Genomic DNA, 20,331 nt, shown 5'->3' on the forward strand with positions numbered 1-20,331 from the left:
GGCATAGTTCTATATCAGCTGCCTTTTCACATTGTTCGCGTTAGCGCTGAAGTTTGCACAGCCACAACAAATCACAAAATGCCGATGAATAGGATATGAGCAATTGCGGATGGCGTGCAATGTAAGCAACAAAAGCGACACAACAACAACAACAACAACAACAACGACAACAACAGCAATAAAATTCTTAATGTATGTGGAACATAAATTTGCGCTGATTTGCGTTTTGCCTTGCGTTCGTTCGTTAGATTTGCGCCGCAGGGTCCTTAAAAAAAAACACAGACCTAACGGTAAACTGCATAACAGCTCTTTTTCTTCTTTGCTTGCAGGTTGAGCGTGAGAGCTGTCGAGAAAGTCGAAACAAGGTCAACGCTCAAACACTCAAACATGTTGCAACTGCACTTTGTATGAAGGAGCGAGCAGGAGAGCGTGCGTGTTGAGCTAGAAGAAACGTGCCCATTGTGTGCGCGTGCGTGTGTGTGTGTGTGTGTTTGCGTGCGTGCGTGCGAGCGAGCGGGACAAAGTGCATTTGTTTCAGCATACGATGTCATCGATCTCGGCGCAGGGCGTGGTCGAGAGAGCCTCCGCGGAACTATCGAAACGCATCAACGGCCTGGGATTACGCTCAAAACATCATCATGGCAGCAGCAGCGACAGTGCCTCCTCCAATTCCACGTCCAGTGCCACCTCGTCCAGCGGCAAGACCTCAGTAATGGAGCGCGTTACAAATGCGCTCTGCGGCGGCGGCAACTCCAACTCCAACTCCAGCTCCAGCTCCAGCTCCAATTCCAACTCCAACTCTAACCCCAACTCCAATAGCAACAGCTCAAACTCCGGCGTAGCCGGTACAGTGAATAATCCGCAAACGCCCGACAAGCCGTCGCGAGGTAGCCAAAACGGTAAACCTAGCGCCACGCTCATCTCCTTGACCGGTGCGCAACCGCATTCGCAGCAGTTGGCGTCTGTCAACGTCAACCCCACTGCTCTGGCCGCTGCGCATCACAATCCCGCGCATTTGATGCAACAGCAACAACAACAACAACAACACCAGCAGCAGCAGCAGCAGCAGCAACAACAACAACAACATCAGCTGCAGGCAATGGCCGGCTCCACGCTGATCAACTCGAATCATCATATGGTCATAGCGGGTGGTGTGCCCGCGCCGCCCGGCGGCATGCCGCTGGGTGCCCCGCCAACGCCGACGGTCAAATCGATTGCCAAGCAGATGAACATCACAATTCCGGCGCCCGGCTCGCCCACCTTCAGTACGATGGGCATGGTTGCGGCGCAGAAGGCCACCGCTGGCTGTGGCACGCCGCTTCAGATGCGCAAACAGCTGGCCAATCCGCTTCTGCATCATCCGTACGGTGTTGTTGTGGCTGCGGTGCCCGGCTCGGCGCAGGCCAACCAGCTGGCCGCAGCGGTTACCCAGTCCGCGCTAATACTCCACAAGCACCCGCCACACATCCAAAGCATCGATGCCCTGCTGCTCGACGATCGCTTCCTCAATCGCTTTTTCCAGTACTTCTCGCCGTACGAGAGACGAGTGCTCGCCCAGGTGTGCATCAAGTGGCGGGACATACTGTACCGCAGCCCTCGCTACTGGTCCGGCCTGTTGCCCACACTGCAATGCCGCGAACTGCGCCAGATGCCCGCCTGTGATCGGGGCAAGCTTTACACTTCGCTCATTCGACGCGGCTTTCATGCGCTCGGCCTGGTCGGCGCCTCCGACGAGGATGCCCTGGACGTTGTGCACTCCTTTCCGCTCGCCTCCAAACATGTGCATTCGTTAAGCCTGCGCTGCTCCTCGATCAGTGATCGTGGCCTGGAAACGCTTTTGGATCACTTGCAGGTGAGTTGGGATGACAATTCTTCGACCATTTGTATTTTCTGGCAAGCGGTATTATTTTTTTTCATGGCATATGCAATGCATATAGAAAGCATCTCCGAATCCATGGAGTATGTATTATACATCCCAGAGAATCAGTTTAAAATTCAGCTCTTTTATGACATATTTTGTTATTCAAGATATCTTAACCAAACTAGAGCGAACACTTTTCTACATCGAACTACTCAAAGAATCGATGAAATATTAAAGACAATAGTTTGTTTTTATTAGTATACCCATTATTATTATTATAGTTATTAGATTGTTTGGTTTATTATTAAGTTTAATCAATTTTATTCTTTCACTGTGCAAAATGTTACCATTTAATCCAGGCTAGGGTTGATCTTAAGAACTTTGTTCTTTTCTTGCTCTGCTCTTCGACCCTAAGAAACCCTTCTTTAGAAACACTAGAGTACAATTGTCATCCACTTATCTACTTGTTCCTAATCTACTTCTTTAAGAGCTGTTATATATTCCTGTTTTTTATTATTATCTTACCTATTACTTTGTACTTCTAACCATATTTGCTGGGCTCTATCCTGAACTTGTATAAAATTATTAATTATTCAGAATGAGAACATGCTAAATTGTATATGGATTATTTCTTTAGCTTTTAACGCCTTTCTTCATGAAACATTATTTATATGTTTGAATAACAAATATATTAGGATATTTTTCTTTAAAAATATCTGCACTTATAGAGAATCTTGCGTATTTATCATCGCGCGCTGTCATTTGTGTCAGTCAAAATGTGAATCTTCAACAGATTCCCATGACCGTGGGCGGCTCGCTAGAGCTCTCAAACAGAAAGAGAGAAAGAAAGAGAGAGAGAGAGAGAGAGAGAGAGAGGGAGAGAGACCCGTCAAGTTGACGGTGGTCAGTCACACGGCACACGGCGTAAACAAAAATAAACCCAACGAAATTCCTGCCCGGCAAGTGAAAACAATTCTCGATCTTATTTTAATGAAACGTGTTGAGCGGAAAAGTGTGTCATAGACTAGCCCGCAATTGCCCCAGCAGCACGGGTGAGGGTTGGCCGTGGAAGGGGGGAAGGGGCAGTTGGAAATCGTGTGATAATTTCTATGGTTCTGCTCTTTATTCTCATAACGAATTGATGCGATCAATTTCAAGCGCAAATCACTTCAAAGCAGCGCCACAAATTTGATTTAATTTGGCGAAATAATCCGTTGAGCTAATTTGTGCGAAACGAATAAACATATATACATGAACTATTCATATATAGAAAAATATATATTTATTATAAATATAACTATAATGAGTGTGATGTGCATGATGAATCTTTTATGAGATGCGTGCGCAATCAAATTAAATATTCGAAATACATATTTGTGGAAATAGCTGCCAAAACTTATAAGCGCCTAACAAATGTTGGAAATAAGTTAAATATGTACTTATTCAGAAAGAGTTTGGTTAATTTATATATCAGCACAATATACTGGATATATATATGCTGGATCAGTAATATCATTTCTCTTCTATTTACCCTAGGAACGATCAGTCGATTGAGTTCTTGTATGAACAACTTTTATGTTTTTCAATAGGAGAATCGAAAATGTGGAAAATAAGTGCTGTTCTTCGAGATATCTTAACTAAGCTCAACAATTACGATATCTTAACTAAGCTCAACAATTACGAGCTTCACACTAACGTATCCGTATTCTTGTTTTATAGTTATTTAGAAGTAGAAATGTTTATCAATTGGCAAACTTGCCGCCACATTTAAAAGCCGATTTATGTTACTGCAAATATATAACCTTTTACTGTTATTTAGAAACCTTTATAGAAGTTATATTTGTACATTTAGATTGTTAGAAGTAATCGTAACTGTAATTAAAAGATGCTCCCAAAGTGAAAGTGACTTCATTGGGCAAAACCAATTAGTTGGCCTAAATGCTGCGCTCAGCTGCTGACAATACCAAAAACTTTTTCCCAGTTCCATGGAACACATCTATTTCGTTTCATGGGCCAATCCAAAGCAATCTGCCAACATAATCCACTAGGAGCACACAATGAGCAGAGAGACAGAGAGATAGAGTGGGCGTGGGAGACGCACATGAGTAAAGTGGATAATGTTGGTGAACTAGTTGTGGCCAAGTTGGATTCCCATTCAACTCTGGTTCCCTCTCGCCCACTAGCCTCGCCCCTGTCCTCTTCCGTCCTGTCCTGTCCTGTCATGCTGGCTGCTCATATTTGTGGCTGTGTCAGTCAGTTGACTGCGTGTCAATCTGCAATGTCGGAGTTAATTCAATGTGAATGCATGTCATGTTCATGGGCCTAGTTGGATCTCAGTGTGTGTGTGTGTGTGTGTGTGTGTTTGTTTGTTTGAGTGGGTTGGTTTCTAATGCCGACTGATTGCAAATTGTTGCCGCTGGAAATGTCAACAAGAATGGCACGCACAGTGCTGTAACAGTTGACAGTCACAAGTACCAGAAATTTATAGCGAATTTGACCTTGGCAAGTGAGCGCAATGCGCTTAATGCATCTGTGTCCCTTTAAGTCATCAACAAGCTTTCCTTTTCCACTAACAAGTCCATTTAATTTGACATGTGTGTGCGTGCGTGTGAGTGTGAGTGTGAAAATGCGACGGAAATGCGACAGCATTTCCCAATGCATACACATTTAATGGGCCCTAAGAACGCAATTGCCTTCACCGCACACTCGGCGTATACGTAATTTCTGCATTTTCAACGGTAAAGTTGCGCTTTCGAGCGTTGTTGAACCCTGCTGACCCATAAAGGATGTCAAAAGCAGTTGCTGTCAGTCTGAAGTGGCACAAAAGTATTTGCATAATATTGATAAAAGGCGAGGGGAAATCTAGATAGTTAAACTACGTATCTATACAATTTACAATTCTCAACAAGTTTAAGCATCGAGAGAGTGAGAAGGTGTTTCCAAGCTGGACGCTTATACAAATAGCCTACTCCCTTTGTTGTGCAAACACTTACCTAATTAATTGCGGATTATATTATATAATTAAAAAAAAATTAACCTGCAAAGACCTTTAACTAGTCAAGCTTAATATTATTATCACTTGTCTTATGTGAGTTTTTTAATGAGACACGCAAAAAACATGTGACATCCCGAAATCTGAGGACTATAACAATTGGAAAATATAAATGGGATGTAACTTAAATCAGTTTATTCATAACCTTAACTACTTGCTGCCATTGTGGCACGTTGATGTTCTTGCCAGTGGCGATATTGATTTTGTGGCTGACATGTAAAAAAGTTACCCTGGATACGTGTGTTGCCAACCAGCTGGGAATACGCTATTTACTGGCCATAAAAGCAAAAAAAACCAAATGTTGCACGGACTCGGACCATTTCCCATTAACAATGAAGTCATTTCCAAAGCTTGCAGCGAGCAGAGGGCTCCAATTAGTTCCAATCTAATTTGTATATCAGATATTATGCTATCAGATTTGTTAGATATGCATTTTAATGATCATATTTTTAGCAAACACTATTTAAATAAATTATTGTGGAAATTATACCACAAATACTCTTAATGAAATCTTTTGCAATTGCCCTCTAAATACTTTTATGAAGCTCCATGAATGTGTAGATAAAACATATATTATTAATATTGCTACAATTATTATTATTGTTATTATTAATATTATTATTATCATTATCATATTTGATCATCATTATCATTATCAAAATCAATATCATTATCATTATCATTATCATTATCATTATCATTATCATTATCAAAATCAAAATCAAAATCAATATCATTATCATTATCATTATCATTATCATTATCATTATCATTATCATTATCATTATCATTATCATTATCATTATCATTATCATTATCATTATCATTATCATTATCATTATCATTATCATTATCATTATCATTATCATTATCATTATCATTATCATTATCATTATCATTATCATTATCATTATCATTATCATTATCATTATCATTATCAAAATCAAAATCAATATCATTATCATTATCATTATCATTATCATTATCATTATCATTATCATTATCATTATCATTATCATTATCATTATCATTATCATTATCAGTATCATTATCCATTATCATTATCATTATCATTATCAATATCAATATCATTATCATTATCATTATCATTATTATTATCATTATCATTATCATTATCATTATCATTATCATTATCATTATCATTATCATTATAATTATCATTATCATTATCATTATCATTATCATTATCATGAAAATACCACAATTCACAGCCAGCTTAATATACCTTGGGTTAAAGAGGTAATTGCCAAGTTGAGTGATCGCTACATCGCCAGACTAGGCAACCACCCAAATAATCTTGCCACCAACCTTTTAAACAACAACTCAACAACAAGACGGCTCAAAAGGAAACACCCACTTGACCTCCCCCAAAGAGTCTAACTCCACAAATTCCACTGCTTCCCCTACACTAAACACACAAAACAGACACATAGATACACGCAATACATAACTGCCATAGGTCAAAGAAAACATTTAATTATTGCCCAAAAAGGGGGCAGATTTTAAATAAAATAAATAATAATTATGTTAAAAAAAAAAAAAAAAAAAAAAATAACAAGTAAGAGGTTCTCTTTTGTGTTTCTTAACCGATCTAGGTGATATTTTCAGCTGTAGATCTTATTGTACTATAAAATATTCATGTATTCTCAAAATGACACTTGCATTTAAATTGTGTAATATTGGCGAGCATCATAAATAGGTTTATTTACGTCATCTATAGCTATGCGGTAGTAGCGGGGAGGTGGTAATAGCTATAAAATGAAACATACTTGATATATATAGACTATTCTAGAAGCTACATGTCAAGTTTGGTAACGCTAGCTCTTATTATTTACCAAAGTTAAAGTTATCGAGTATCGGAAACAAACTCGGTCTGCGCGGGCAGATCTGAGATCCTTGCGTTCATACATACGGACAGACGGACTAAATCGACTCGGCTGTTGATGCTGATCAAGAATATATATACTTTATGGGGATGCTGCCTTCTGCCTGTTACATACATTTGCACAAATACATAATTCCCTTTTACCCATTTTCAATGGGTGTAGGGTATAAAAAGTATTCTGATAAATCTATAGCCACATTAATTTCATTTTTGCATCTGACATTTGATATTTGCAAATGCCTGGATATACGTTTTGTTTGCACAAAAACAACTTACTTTGTGTCCTCTAATTGTTGATGTAGTTAGCGATAAAAGTTTGTGATTCTCCCGCTTTTTTATGCCGTCAAGCGTGTATTTCTTGCTTTTCCATATTCCATTTCCCATTTTCCTGATGCTTTTGCGTCATGTTTCCGCTTGCTAAGCGACTTTATTGGTATTCGGCTTTGATTTGGCATGTTTTGTTGCTGGGTTTTTGGTTTTTGCCTCTGCGTTTATGAGCAAAAGTTCTCGAGTGTCGCCAAGAAACGTACCCAACTTCGGGCCACAACAATAATAAAATACAAAATTGTGACTAGTCAGATGAAAGTCCCGCGACATATTGTCTGGCACGCAATGTGGGTCGAACGACTATTACTCGACCTATTGTGAAATGTTTTGCTTGACATTTTTTGCTCTTGTAAAGGTCAAAGGTTGAATGAATTTTTCGAGAAATTCCCAAGCCAAATACGTAGACTTATTTTGTATAAATATTTATATATTTTATATTTTGAATCAATATCTGCTAAATCAATCTAGAACAATATATCAGTCTGTAATTTTGACTTTCTTCGGTAAAATATGAATAAGGTGGCAACGCCATTATCGAGTTATAGGCCATTTGCTCTGACACACAGTTCCGAGCTGCGACTTATTAAGTATATCATGAGTCGCATGGAGAAATGTACTTTATTTTGTTGTAGGTTTTTGATTTGATTATAAATTTAAATTTGTGAGAAATTCAAATTAAAGTTAGACCTGTAAACATTTCAATAGGAAATTCTTGGAATGAGTTTTGTTTTTGTAGCCTCAACAAAGCAGCAAAGTTACCATACTTTTACAAAAATATGCGCCTAATTCCTGTTATTTTATTTTAGTCGCAGAATTGACGATTGCATCAGTTAAGCGTAAAACTTTTGAATTAAAAATTCCTATAAAATCTCTCATTAGACTTTATATGTCATCAGATGGTTTCAATGGAGTTTTTCACGGAAATTTTAATTTGTCCTTCTTTACGAGTGTTTTTACTAAAGCAGAACTGAATACTAGGAAACATTTCCTTTACTAGATTGCTACCTTCGCCCCCTTTCCATACGTATTTACAAACTTGCTTTTAATTAAAATGTTACACAAAGAATAAACACAATATGATAATGGAAAATGTAGAATGAGTTTGTAAATAAAATGACAATTGCAGAGTCTGTTTGAACTTGAGCTGGCCGGCTGCAATGAGGTCACCGAAGCGGGCCTCTGGGCCTGCCTGACGCCGCGAATTGTGTCCTTGTCACTGGCGGACTGCATCAACATTGCGGACGAGGCGGTGGGCGCGGTTGCCCAGCTGCTGCCATCCCTATACGAGTTCTCGCTTCAGGCAAGTGTGGCAAATGTGCGGGGAAACATGTGCTCATATTTAATTAAATTACAGGCTTACCATGTCACAGATGCTGCCCTGGGCTACTTCTCACCAAAGCAAAGTCACAGTTTGAGCATATTACGCTTACAGTCATGCTGGGAGCTAACCAATCATGGCATAGTTAATATCGGTAAGTTGTCCACCTACATATACATATATAAATAATATTATGCCAATGAACTATTCCTATGGATATATACTGAATGTGCCTATTATTGAAGCCAGTCACAAGAGAATTCTCTTAAAGCTTTTCAATCTTTCGGGCTTAAAGCTGGCTTTCAATTGTCTTACGCTTGTAATTCACAACTAATTTAAACACGCAAATAACGTATAATGGAAATTAACTGCTTTAATATGATTTGCCTTGCATTAGGCAAGTGAAACTAATTTACATCTAACAATTTTTCATTGTCTCTTCAAGCTTATAAGGCAAAAGTTATGTCGTCTGCGAAATTCCGGGAAATGTTGATCCTTCCTTGTAACCTTGTTGTTATGCAATATATATGTGCTGATTCAGCGGAATTGTGTCGGACTAGCGCCAGGTGTGTGCCAATTAGCTCAGGTGGCATAGTAAAGCCGATTAGGGCCGCAAATTAGGACTATTTCGAATCATTTGGCCATGTACAAGGCCATGTGTAGACACTCCGCTAATTGAAGTTATTTTTTGTGGAACCTTTCCTGGAAAATCATTTCAATGTCTGTTCGAGTACATCCTTTTAAGTCGCAAACAGACAAACGCCTCTTCACCCTTGTCAGCCTTGAATAGGATGTGGCAGCTGGGCAGCGTTTCAGCCCATTTTGTGTGTTTCCATTAATACATGGAGAGTATATATGTGGGTACAATATATAAAATCAATCAAATTTGGGAGTGATTCTCTGCTAAAACTAAGTTCTATTGCGTAACTAACTTTCGCATATTTGACAGTCAAGCATACTTTTGGGCTGATATCTATCCTGTCGATTTATGCAATCAGCAACCCACGCGTTTCCTTTGGTTCGGAGTTTTTTTTCTGGCTGCCTTTGTTTTATTGAACCTCTCCTGAGGTTGATTCAGCGATTCCGAATGACATTTACTTTTTTGTTGGCAGTTCGAGTGCTTTTAGAAATTGGCGCAGCTATTCATTTATATTGCAGTAATTTTATGGCATATTATGGCTTCCAGTACCCTATACCGATAGATATTGTTGGGGTATTTAAGACTTTGTTCTTCTAAATATAAGAAATTAAGACTGAGCGCTTGTTTTATATGAATGCTTTTAATAGGGTATTTTATGTTCGTGTAAGTAATAAAGGTCCTAATTATAAATGCATAAGTGGCTGGCTATTAAGCTAAACAGCCTTACAGGGTATTCGTTGGTCAACAAATCGCAAATTGGAATTTCCAAAGACATGTGGCTGCATTTAATTCCTAGGGCTATCCTATGGGAGTGTGTTAATTATAAAGTACATTCGCTACAGCATAGGCTACGTTTTTACAGGGTATTTGCTAGACGCCTAACTGCATTCGATTCGTACGGGTATCTTATGGGAGTGTGTTTACTATAAATGTTAAGCGATACAGCATAGTTTAATTTTTTACAGAGTATTCGCTAGTCGAGTAATTTGAATTAATTTCGAAAAGTTATCCCATGGGAGTGTGCTTATTTTAAATGACATACAGTTATCTTATGGGAATCTGGTTATGAAAAATTACATACGCTGCAGCTTAGATTAAGTTATTACAGGGTATTTGCTAGTCGATTAACTACATTCAATTTGTTGGTCGACCAACTGAACTCATCGAAATGTGGTTAATATATATATCATACTTAGATTAAGTTTTTACAGGGTATTTGCTGGTCGACTAGCTGCATTCAATTCGCAAAGCTATCCCATGGGAATCTGGTTATTACAAATTACAAAATGGCTGCCATACCCTGCGGCACTTGTGCTCCTAACTTGTCGCAATCAACTCGAGGGAAAAATAAACACATTGACTGCACACCCTGCTGCCTCCGTTGCCCCCACCCCCGCCTCCGCCCCCGCCCCGCCCACGTGCTATCGTCGTGACCCGTTGAAGTGCAACAAATTAAGCAGCCAGTTGCTGCGGGCTCCTAGCCAACTGGCTGCCAACTCAACAACACGCATCGTCGCCTCGGCATTTCAACGCCACGCCGGAGTCCAATTATAGGGCACGATTCCCGCCGTAGCCACTAACGGTAACTGCAACTGCAGCTGCTGCTGCTGCTGCTGCTGCTGCTGCTGTAGTTGGCTTTAGCTCATGCTGGGCATTGGAAATGAAATCCTGGCCCGTTGCGCTCCAACTGCCGACTTGTTAATGTTTGTGTGGCCAGTGGGCGGTTTGACTTGGCCATTAAACGATTTAAGATAAGAGTATTTATTTAGCTTGGATAATAATTGTTTACCTAAAAGTCTTTAAACTTAATTAGACATAGCAAGCATTCGCTTCAAAAGAGTGGGAATACATTTTTAATATGCCCCATTTTATTAGTCATATTATGTTCCATTTACGAGCTGAAAATGTGATAAAATCTACGATAGAACCGAATAACAAACATTTGTGGCAGTTTGTGGTAGGAATCAAGGAATATATATGTATATATGTATACTAGCGGGTATAACCCGGCCTTGCCCGTGGCACGTATGTTATAAAATCAATGTTTTCAAAAAGCTTTAAAAATGATTTTAAAACTGATCGGACGGGAATCAAACAACTTTTATGCAAATCGGAAAACTCTTAAAATTCACCAAAAATTCTAAAAAAATGCATTTTCCACCGAAGGAGTTTAGATTTTGCGAGAAATGTGAAACACGTCTCTAATGATTTTGTTATAGATCTTTGGAAATAAATTTGAACACAAAACGTCATCCACCAAATCTTCGACCCCCATTTGCACCAAGGAGGGATGGATTTTTCAAAAAGTGTGAAACACCCCTCAAATGAATTTAAATATAGATCTTTGAAAATTAGTTTGGGGCCGATCGGATGGTAAACAAAAAACTTTGATACAACCGTTTTCCGCCAATTTACCACTCTTGCGGGTGGAATTTTCCAAATCGTCGAAATACGTATTCATTAAGTTCTTATTGAGAGCTTTGAAAATAAGTTTGAAGCAAATCGGACACAATTTAAAACTTCGCACAAAAAATCTTTAAATCGCATTCCCCACGAAGAAGTTTGAATTCTGCGAAAAGTGTGAAACACGTCTCAAATGATTTTTCTAATAGATCTCTGGAAATGAATTTGAGTGCGAAACGTCACCCACCAAATCTTTGACCTCCATTTCCACCAAGGAGGAACGGATTTTTCAAAAAGTGTGTAACACCCCTTAAATGAATTTAAACATAGATCTTTAAATATGAATTTGGGGCCGATCGGATGGTAAACAAAAAACTTTCATACAACCTTTTTCCGCCAATTTACCACTGTTGCGGGTGGAATTTTCCAAATCGCTAAAATACGTACTTATTAAGTTCTTATGAAGAGCTTTAAAAATAAGTTTGAAGCAAATCGGACACAACTTAAAACGCCACCCAAAAAATCTTTAAATCGCATTCCCCCCGAAGAAATTTGAATTCTGCGAAAAGTGAGAAACACGTCTCAATTGATTTTTCATATAGATCACTGGAAATGAATTTGAGCGCGAGACGTCACCCACCAAATCTTTGACCTCCATTTCCACCAAGGAGGAATGGGTTTTCCGAAAAGTGCGAAACACCCCTCAAATGAATTTGAACAAAGATCTTTGAAAATAAGTTTGGGGCCGATCGGATGGTAAACAAAAAAGTTACATACAAACGTTTTTCGCGATTTTTCCACACTTGCGGGTGGAATTTCCCGAAACCCCGTCTTAACGTGCACCTACATCACATAAGGTAACTACAGTGAAAATTTCAGCTTCCTAGCTCTTATGGTTTGGGCTGTGCGTTGATCACCAATCAGTCAGTCAGTCAGTCAGTCAGTCAGTCAGTCAGTCAGTCAGTCAGTCAGGACAAACAGTTTTATATATAGAGATATATGTATACTAGCGGGTATAACCCGGCCTTGCCCGTGGCACGTATGTTATAAAATCAATGTTTTCAAAAAGCTTTGAAAATGATTTTGAAACTGATCGGACGGTAAACAAACAACTTTCATACAAACATTTCCGCCAATTTACCACTGTTGCGAGTGAAATTTCCCAAATCGCTGAAACACTTATCTCTATATATAAAACTGTTTGTCCTGACTGCACTGACTGACCACTGACTGACTGACTGACTGACTGACTGATTGGTGATCAACGCACAGCCCAAACCATAAGAGCTAGGAAGCTGAAATTTTCACTGTAGTTACCTTATGTGATGTAGGTGCACGTTAAGGCGGGGTTTCGGGATATTCCACCCGCAAGTGTGGAAAAATCGCGAAAAACAAATTTATTTTCAAAGGTCTTTGTTTAAATTCATTTGAGGGGTGTTTCGCACTTTTTGAAAAATGCATTCCTCCTTCTTGAATATGGAGATCAAAAATTTGGTGGGTGACGTTTCGCCCTCAAATTCATTTCCAAGTATCTATATGAAAATTCATTTGAGACGTGTTTTTCACTTTTCAGAGAATTCAAACTTCTTCGGGGGCAATGCGATTTAAAGATTTTTTGGGCGAAGTTTTAAGTTGTGTCCGATTTGCTTCAAACTTATTTTCAAAGCTCTACATAAGAACTTAATAAATACGTATTTCAGCGATTTGGGAAATTCCACCCGCAACAGTGGTAAATTGGCGGAAAACGTTTGTACGAAAGTTTTTTGTTTACCATCCTATCGGCCCCAAACCCATTTTTTAAGATCTATGTTCAAATTCATTTCAATTCAAATTCATCAACAAATCTTTGACCCCCATTTTCACCAAGGAGTGATGGATTTTTCGAAAAGTGCGAAACACCCCCCAAATGAATTTTAACAAAGATCAACTAAGTTTTATATCCGGAAGCCGACTTCGCCTTAAGGCCCATTGTGGTGCCTATTTTCAACAATTCCGCTTCCTATTGACAGTCAGTTAGTTAGAAATCAAAACAGTGCTAGATGAGCTCTGAAAAAGATTACACCAAGTAGTAGTATTCAGCTGGTCAGCAGATAATATATATAGCATGGACATATTCCTAGCATTGAAATAATTGAAATTGCACTATAAATTGCGTTATAAACATTTGTTTGTTATATTTGTTTCTGTAAATGTAACTAAAAACTAGAATATTTTATGAATGCTGTCACGTTATCAAAAGGAAGATGGATGAACACAAAAGTTGCGATTATGTATTATACATAGCGCTATATAAGCTAGAAATCAAATTTGTACTAACTTAAATTAGTAGGTATACCATATTACATTTGGGCTGGGCGGGCACATAAACTAAATCACCTAGATAGAAATGAGGAGAGCTTCAGGTGTGCTCAAACTGAAAATTGTATTATCTTGTAGCCCTTCTTGAAATCAAGTACATGTGTCGGCTAATGTTGCCATATGCCGCCTTGCCGGTTTCGCCCTTCTCCAACAACAGTCTGCCGAGGGCCGGTTCTCGCATTCACCCAGCGCTGATGGCTTAAAGTTAGGCTGCCGCTGGCATAGAAGTCCATGGGATAAGCCATATTGCTTGGCGAGGCATTATTTGGCGTCCATGTGACTCAATGTCGCCCAGCACCACGGATAGCTCATAGGGATTCAGCAGTGGCTGCTCAAAGGCTGAGCCCCAATCAATGGACAGACGAGGACAGGCAATCTGCACGAAGGCAATCTGTGGAAAGATCTCAGACAGCAGCGACCAGGTGGTGGTCGCAATGCACACGAGCGCTGCCCTGTCGACCAAGTGCCTAGTAATGCGTGATCATAATGCTCCATGGTGAACTTCTTCTTCTTCTCGTACGGATCGTACTTGTAAACCTGCAAAGGGATAGAGTTAATAAAGTTTACAATGCAAGACAGCTGCGTTCTGCCTACCTTCAGCAGCGGGTTACAATTCGATGGCACTGCACTGCTCAATGCTCAATAGTTCCGTGTCCATGTCCGTGTCCGTGTCCGTGTCCGTGTCCGTGTCCTCTTCTGAACCCAACTTGGTGTTCGAGTATGACGGCAAGATCGGCAAGAGGCAACTTCAAGGACTCCATAGATTTTATTTGCATCCAACTTTATATGGAAGTAAATAAAAGAAATTTGTTATAATATCGAATTCTATTTCATTTGATTTTTTTTGATATGCGTCGAATTTAATATTTGTGTTCCTGTCTTTTGTGGATTTTAGTTGCGATTACAGCATCTGCATTTATTTATAAATACATTTTAAGACAATTTAAGCTCTTCTACAATAAATGCTGTACATATTTGTGTTTAATTTCATTTTCCGTTGCTTTTGGGGCGTATAAGCATTTTGACTGTCTTCAAGGAGATGGGGCCCCATCCCCAATATATGGCATCGTCTCTGGACACCTCATGATCATAGTATTTGCCATTTAAATTGCTAAAAGAAAATCAATATTAAAATTAATTGCATTTAAATTGTTTTGACAAAGCTGTGGCGATCAGTACCTGTCTGTACAAGCACCGTACCACCAACCACCACCATTATTGTCTCGGCTTGCGCAGTTGAAAGAATTCAAATTGTCATTGTCACGATCGTATGTGGTGAATTTCCTATCTTTGTGGTATTCCAAGTTATCATCAGTTGCACTGCCCTCAGATTTGCCCAAGGTGATCAAGGTGTATTGGTCCTTCTCGCCAGAAATGGCAAATTGATCGTATCCTCTGTATTTGATGTCACCAACAAATCCTTCCATATGTATGTAGAGCTCATGAGGCTGGGCGCGCGTCAAGCGATGAATCTTTTCAAGTCCTAAGAAAAAATCACCGTGAAAGGCTTCAAAGCCTTCTCGGTAAGAGGTCCAATTCCTGTAGAAATCCTCCTTACCGTTGATTCGCTGCTGGATAACCGTCCAGCCAGGACCTGCTGTCGCACTATCACAAAGTACATCGAACGGATCCGGGTTAATCTTATGAATACCCGGAGCATCAGAAAAGTCGTTGCAGTCACTGTAAATGGGCTTCTCTTCGCAGCTTTTTAGTTTCTTGGCACAAATGTGGATTTCGTTTTTGAGTTCGTATATTTGTTGGGCAATGTTGATCAATTGACTTCTTTTGTTTCTCCAGCTGCTCTTCATAGTTCTGGATTTTCAAGGCATTGGAATTGGGTTTACTCATTTGCTCTTTTATTGATAAAACGTTGTTCGTTAGCTCTTGGATACTCTGTTTGTAGAAATCAATCTGATCTTTCTGTTCCGCGATAAGAACTTCATTACGTTGGTTCAGCTTTTCCTGCAGTTGCTTGATTTCCCTGTCTTTGCCTTCAACCTTATTGTTATTGTTTTGATTTTCCTCCTTCATCTGATGAATATACTTTAACAAAGGTCTCACAGCCTTATAGATGTACTTTCCGCACTGCTCCTCTGCTATTCTGGTTGCCTTACAAGACTAAGAAAAACACGATTATTTACCGCACTTCACGTAAACTTCAAATAAATACCTCACTTTCATTGGCCTGTGTTTCAGCTAGGATGAGCATTAGGCTTAAGTATAGCACATATGGAAACAAAACAGATTTCATTTTGTTTAAACTGCGAATGTGGAACCGACAATCAACACGCACGACAATTGACTGAAATATGTGGATTAATTGAAAGCTCTCTAGTAGCTAAGTAACTGATAAGCAATAAGCTGTGGGTCAAGAGCTCAAAGAAATAAGAGAAAGTAAGAATACCTTCGGCACGCCGAAAATTTAATAGCTTTGCATTTGTCTTATGGTTTTGCTAATGTGTGAGAATAGTGAAGATCGTAAATGCTGAGTTTGATGAAAATATTTTGGAAAACCGAATATTTGCCATACAAGAACCTACTTATCGATCGATCGTTCCAATGGCAGCTATATAATTTTCAGTATATTGTTTCTATGACAGCTATATGATATAGTTGTCCGATATTGATAAGATTTTGCATATATACGAGGAGCATAGTGGAACTAACAAATCCCGAGTTTGGTCAAGTTATCTTAATAAAAATAAGCTTTCCATAAGAGAATCTACTCTTGGATCGATCGTTCTTATGGCAGCTATATGATAGATATACGGCTCCGATCCGCCTGGTTCCGAGCTAAGCAAACTTTCAAGACGTTAGCATTTTCAAAGATATTTATAATTTATAATTTATTTTATATGTACCACGGGCCATGACGGGGTATACCTGCTAGTATGTATATATGTATATATATATTTCTACTATTTCTGTGTATAAATAATACAAATACAAATAATAATTTCCCTAATCATTCGGGCAATAAAAATCGTTCTTCTCTGTAAATAAACAAAATAAACTGGACAAGTTTACAAATATTTTCACATAAAAATTTCAATGGAACTGTTGAATGAAATGAAAAGCACAAAATGCCAGAGCTGAGAATATATAACATTAATATCGCACAATCCACCAGGGAACTGAGCTGTTGTGCGTGTGTGTTTATTTGTGCGTTTGTCTATATACATTATTGTGGCATAATTGGCATACGTATTTAATGAGCATATTTTGGGTCGACAATGAAATATTTGCACAGCATGCTGACCAACAATAAAATAACAAACACAGCTTTTTACAACGACTTTAATTAATATCAATACTTAATCATTTTAATTTAAGTGCTTTACGCTTGACCGCATATTTGTAATATGCGCGCAAATTTAATTAATTGCCTTTTCGAACTTCCTGTCTCCTCTTCATTAAACATGTCATAACAGAACTACAATTTGGATTGGGTTGCCTCAAAAATCAATGAAATTTTTTATTGATTGATAATGTGTGTGTGTTTGTAGCTCCCTTCTATGCGATTTTCATGAATTTAAGCAATTCGTGAAAAGGCAAGCGAGAGAGAGAGACAAAGAGTGCATGGCAAGGGAGAAATGGAAGATAAAGTCAGCCAGAGAGAGCGACTGATATGATGGTATTTCAGATAGTTATCTAACAAAGAATTAAACTTAATATAACATTAACATGTTTTCGTCATTAAATAAAACTTTTATTGCTAATAATTTTGCTACTCATTTTTATAATTCTAAATTCCACTACCAAATTAAAAAAGAATATTGTTAAAAGTCATTTTACCCTAATTAAGTTGTTCGCATAGAAGTGTGAAACATAACTTTGTACAACTAACTTTCAGCTAGCTGGCGACTGGTTAAGTTTTGTGATTTGTGCAAAATCGAGGTAAATCCTTGTCAAGTCAAGGTAAACATCAGAACTTTCGCTCGACAAGCGTCAGCTGCAGAGCTGGACCAACTGAAAGCCGCAACTGTTCGGGCGGTCGCGGCAAAACTTTTGATAAGCTCGCCGACATTGCGTCGTGCTTATCAAGGCGAACACGGCGAAGCCATTTAACTAATTAAATTTCGCAGCCAATTCAATTTGCCTCTCAACTCAGCCAACTCAGCGCTGCCAAGCCGGGCGCCTTCTTAGCTCAGTGGCAGAGCGCTGGTCTTGTAAACCAGCGGTCGTGAGTTCAATTCTCACAGGAGGCAATTCTGAAGAGATGGACTTCTTCTTTTTTATACCCGGTATATTGTATTTGTGCAAATGTATGTAACAGGCAGAAGGAAGCATCTCCGACCCCATAAACTATATATATTCTTGATCAGCATCAATAGCTGAGTCGATCTAGCCATGTCCGTCTGTCTGTCCGTCCGTCCGTCCGTATGTATGAACGCAAGGATCTCAGAACCTATAAGAGCTAGAGAAGCTGTAGGTCCTCCTAGTCCCCGCGCAGATCAAGTTTGTTTCCGATATTCGATAACTTGCCCCGTTTCCAAGTAATCGATAAAAATCGATATCGAAATCCTGTTTTTTTTAGCAATTTCGGCAAATAATATATAAGCTGGAGTTACCAAACTTGACATGTAGCTTCTAGAATTGTATACATATCTCAAGTATCTTTTATTTTATGCCTATCGCCTGTTGGAATAAGAGGGTTAAGGGTATCTCCTAGTCGGGAGCTCCCGACTGGAACCTCCTACTTGTTCTTTTTTAGAAGAAAGCACCTTTGACTTGCCATATGTATTCTTGATCAGCCCCAAGCACCGAGTCGATAGAGCCATGTCTGTACGCTGAGTGTCAGCTTCAATGCAAATAAGTCTCACAGTTGTAAAGTTTTCATTCTGCCAGCTTGGCTGCAAAATCGTATCAATTGCGGATTGCTAATATGTACATATAGGAACAATCTGTTTGTTATAAAGATTTCTTCGCCGTGCCGCACTTGGGCGATCCTCTCGAGTTGTTGCCGTATTTAATGTCTAGAAAATGGGTTTCCTAGCCTGGAGGTGCCAGCAGAACGCGCTGGCTCTGGGACAGATGCCAATGGACGTTTAATTGCTGCGCCTAGGCCAAGGTGTCTATTATTGTTGTTTGTTGTTGTTTTCGGACAGGTGACACATCGTTTGGCACGCGAACGCTGACAACGCCGGAAACGGAAGTCCAAGTGATATGTGATTATCGCTGTGACGGCCCTGGGGCTAATTGGCAGCAGCCATGGCAGAGGCTGTCTGTGTCCGTGCGCGGGTTCGTTCAACTGGGCGTATGCGTGATTTATTAAAACACGCAACCAAAAAACAAAAACCGCAAACGGGGCGCACAAGTTAATCACACGTTAATTGACAATTTCAACAGAAATGCCAGATTTCATTAAGCACACCAAGGCGAACACAATCCGCCTGCGCTCTCGTCGTCATCATCCACATCTTAATCATCATTATCATCATCAAGCGGGAAAGCGTCGGCTTGGGGCTAGGGGCTTGTCTAATAAAGTGGCTGCGGTTCGTTTCGCGCCTGAACAATTGCCATTGCCATTAATGTCAGCGACAAAAAATATATAAAGCGAAGAAAATAAAACCAACAAATGTCCATCAATTTAAACGCAAGTGCTCGACGTCACAGTGAGATTCACAAATCCGTAATCCACGTCGTGCTTGTTCCGGCCCGACTGTCCGCAATTCCACAGAGACACCGTGGCTAAAAAGTGGCTTTTAAAAGTGGAAGCTGATTTAAAATTGGCAGCAATCGACATTGTTTAATTGCTTATTAAATTGTTTTTATTGAATACTCATAGATATATTTTCGACTATATTAAAACGAGACTCATTTGGAAATTATAGTTGAATAATCTTGATTTGAATTTGATTATGGCGAAAGCTCATGTTTTTCTTGACAAGTACTATTTGAATGCTCTTGAACCACTGTGCATCTGCAGATAAGCATATTTCTAGTCTAGCCCACTAAAATAGATGACCCAGGTTCAAAACCCAGATTGTTTGTTTGGCTGTGGGTATTATATTTAGTATTAGAGGTCGTTCAAAAAGTTCGATGAAAATGAAATAAAAGTTGTTTGTATTTACGGGAGGCTGATCCCTTAACTTTGTGCTCAGTATGCTGATGCCATCAATCGACTTAGTTTTTTGGATCATTCTAATCATTGTAAATATTTATATGTATAAAATTGTTAAATTTACCTTTCGTACATGTTTATTCAAAGTAAATAAAGGGAACATTTCAATTTTGCTAGTCCCCCAAATGTTGCACCTTGTGGGCAACCCCAGTTGCAAACTACTTATTTCATAAAATCAGTTTCTTTTACATTACTTATCTTTCTTGTGCCAAATTGTAAATGCGAAATTCATTTTCGTCAGTTCTCTGCACTTGCCACAAATTATCTAATGATGCCTTTTGCTGGTGCCCGCAAGCTTTGCCTCAGATCTGCCGATTGCTCCCTCCACTCTTATCCCCCCCG

The 20,331-nt window shown here is 39.2% G+C and overlaps 2 protein-coding genes and 1 non-coding gene across 6 annotated transcripts in view; 2 read left to right on the forward strand and 1 right to left on the reverse strand.

Moving 5' to 3' along the window:
• The window catches only part of LOC135437496 (F-box/LRR-repeat protein 16), a 44,085-nt gene that overhangs the window by 7,161 nt on the left and 16,593 nt on the right, over positions 1–20,331 (forward strand). For all 3 annotated transcript variants that reach the window (XM_064695439.1, XM_064695440.1, XM_064695438.1), the window contains 3 exons: positions 330–1,852; positions 8,273–8,446; positions 8,501–8,618. In XM_064695439.1, the coding sequence (XP_064551509.1) occupies positions 545–1,852; positions 8,273–8,446; positions 8,501–8,618 (1,600 nt within the window). In that variant the 5' untranslated portion in view covers positions 330–544. The remainder of the gene's footprint in view (positions 1–329; positions 1,853–8,272; positions 8,447–8,500; positions 8,619–20,331) is intronic.
• Positions 13,657–16,296, reverse strand: LOC135437522 (angiopoietin-related protein 7-like). 2 transcript variants are annotated; one of them, XM_064695485.1, is made up of 3 exons: positions 16,036–16,296; positions 14,460–15,983; positions 13,657–14,402 (listed from the first exon to the last, which is right to left on the reverse strand). In XM_064695485.1, exon 2 carries the CDS (start codon positions 15,671–15,673, stop codon positions 15,038–15,040), a length of 636 nt encoding a protein of 211 aa, XP_064551555.1. In that variant the 5' UTR covers positions 15,674–15,983; positions 16,036–16,296; the 3' UTR covers positions 13,657–14,402; positions 14,460–15,037. The 2 variants fall into 2 exon arrangements, with proteins under 2 accessions (XP_064551555.1, XP_064551554.1); XM_064695484.1 differs by having other exon boundaries at positions 14,460–16,296.
• TRNAT-UGU (transfer RNA threonine (anticodon UGU)) lies at positions 18,002–18,073 on the forward strand. Its single transcript has one exon. It is a non-coding gene; the product is annotated as a tRNA-Thr (tRNA).

The sequence above is a fragment of the Drosophila montana genome, unplaced genomic scaffold (assembly GCF_035044405.1).
Source record: "Drosophila montana isolate Dmon_TW-CO22-7 unplaced genomic scaffold, ASM3504440v1 contig_3829_1, whole genome shotgun sequence".
In the NCBI taxonomy this organism is placed as follows: domain Eukaryota; kingdom Metazoa; phylum Arthropoda; class Insecta; order Diptera; family Drosophilidae; genus Drosophila; species Drosophila montana.

Coding starts and splice junctions, on each gene's coding strand:
- LOC135437522 (XM_064695485.1), bottom strand. CDS start 15,673: ATGAAGAGCAGCTGGAGAAACAAAAGAAGTCAATTGATCAACATTGCC.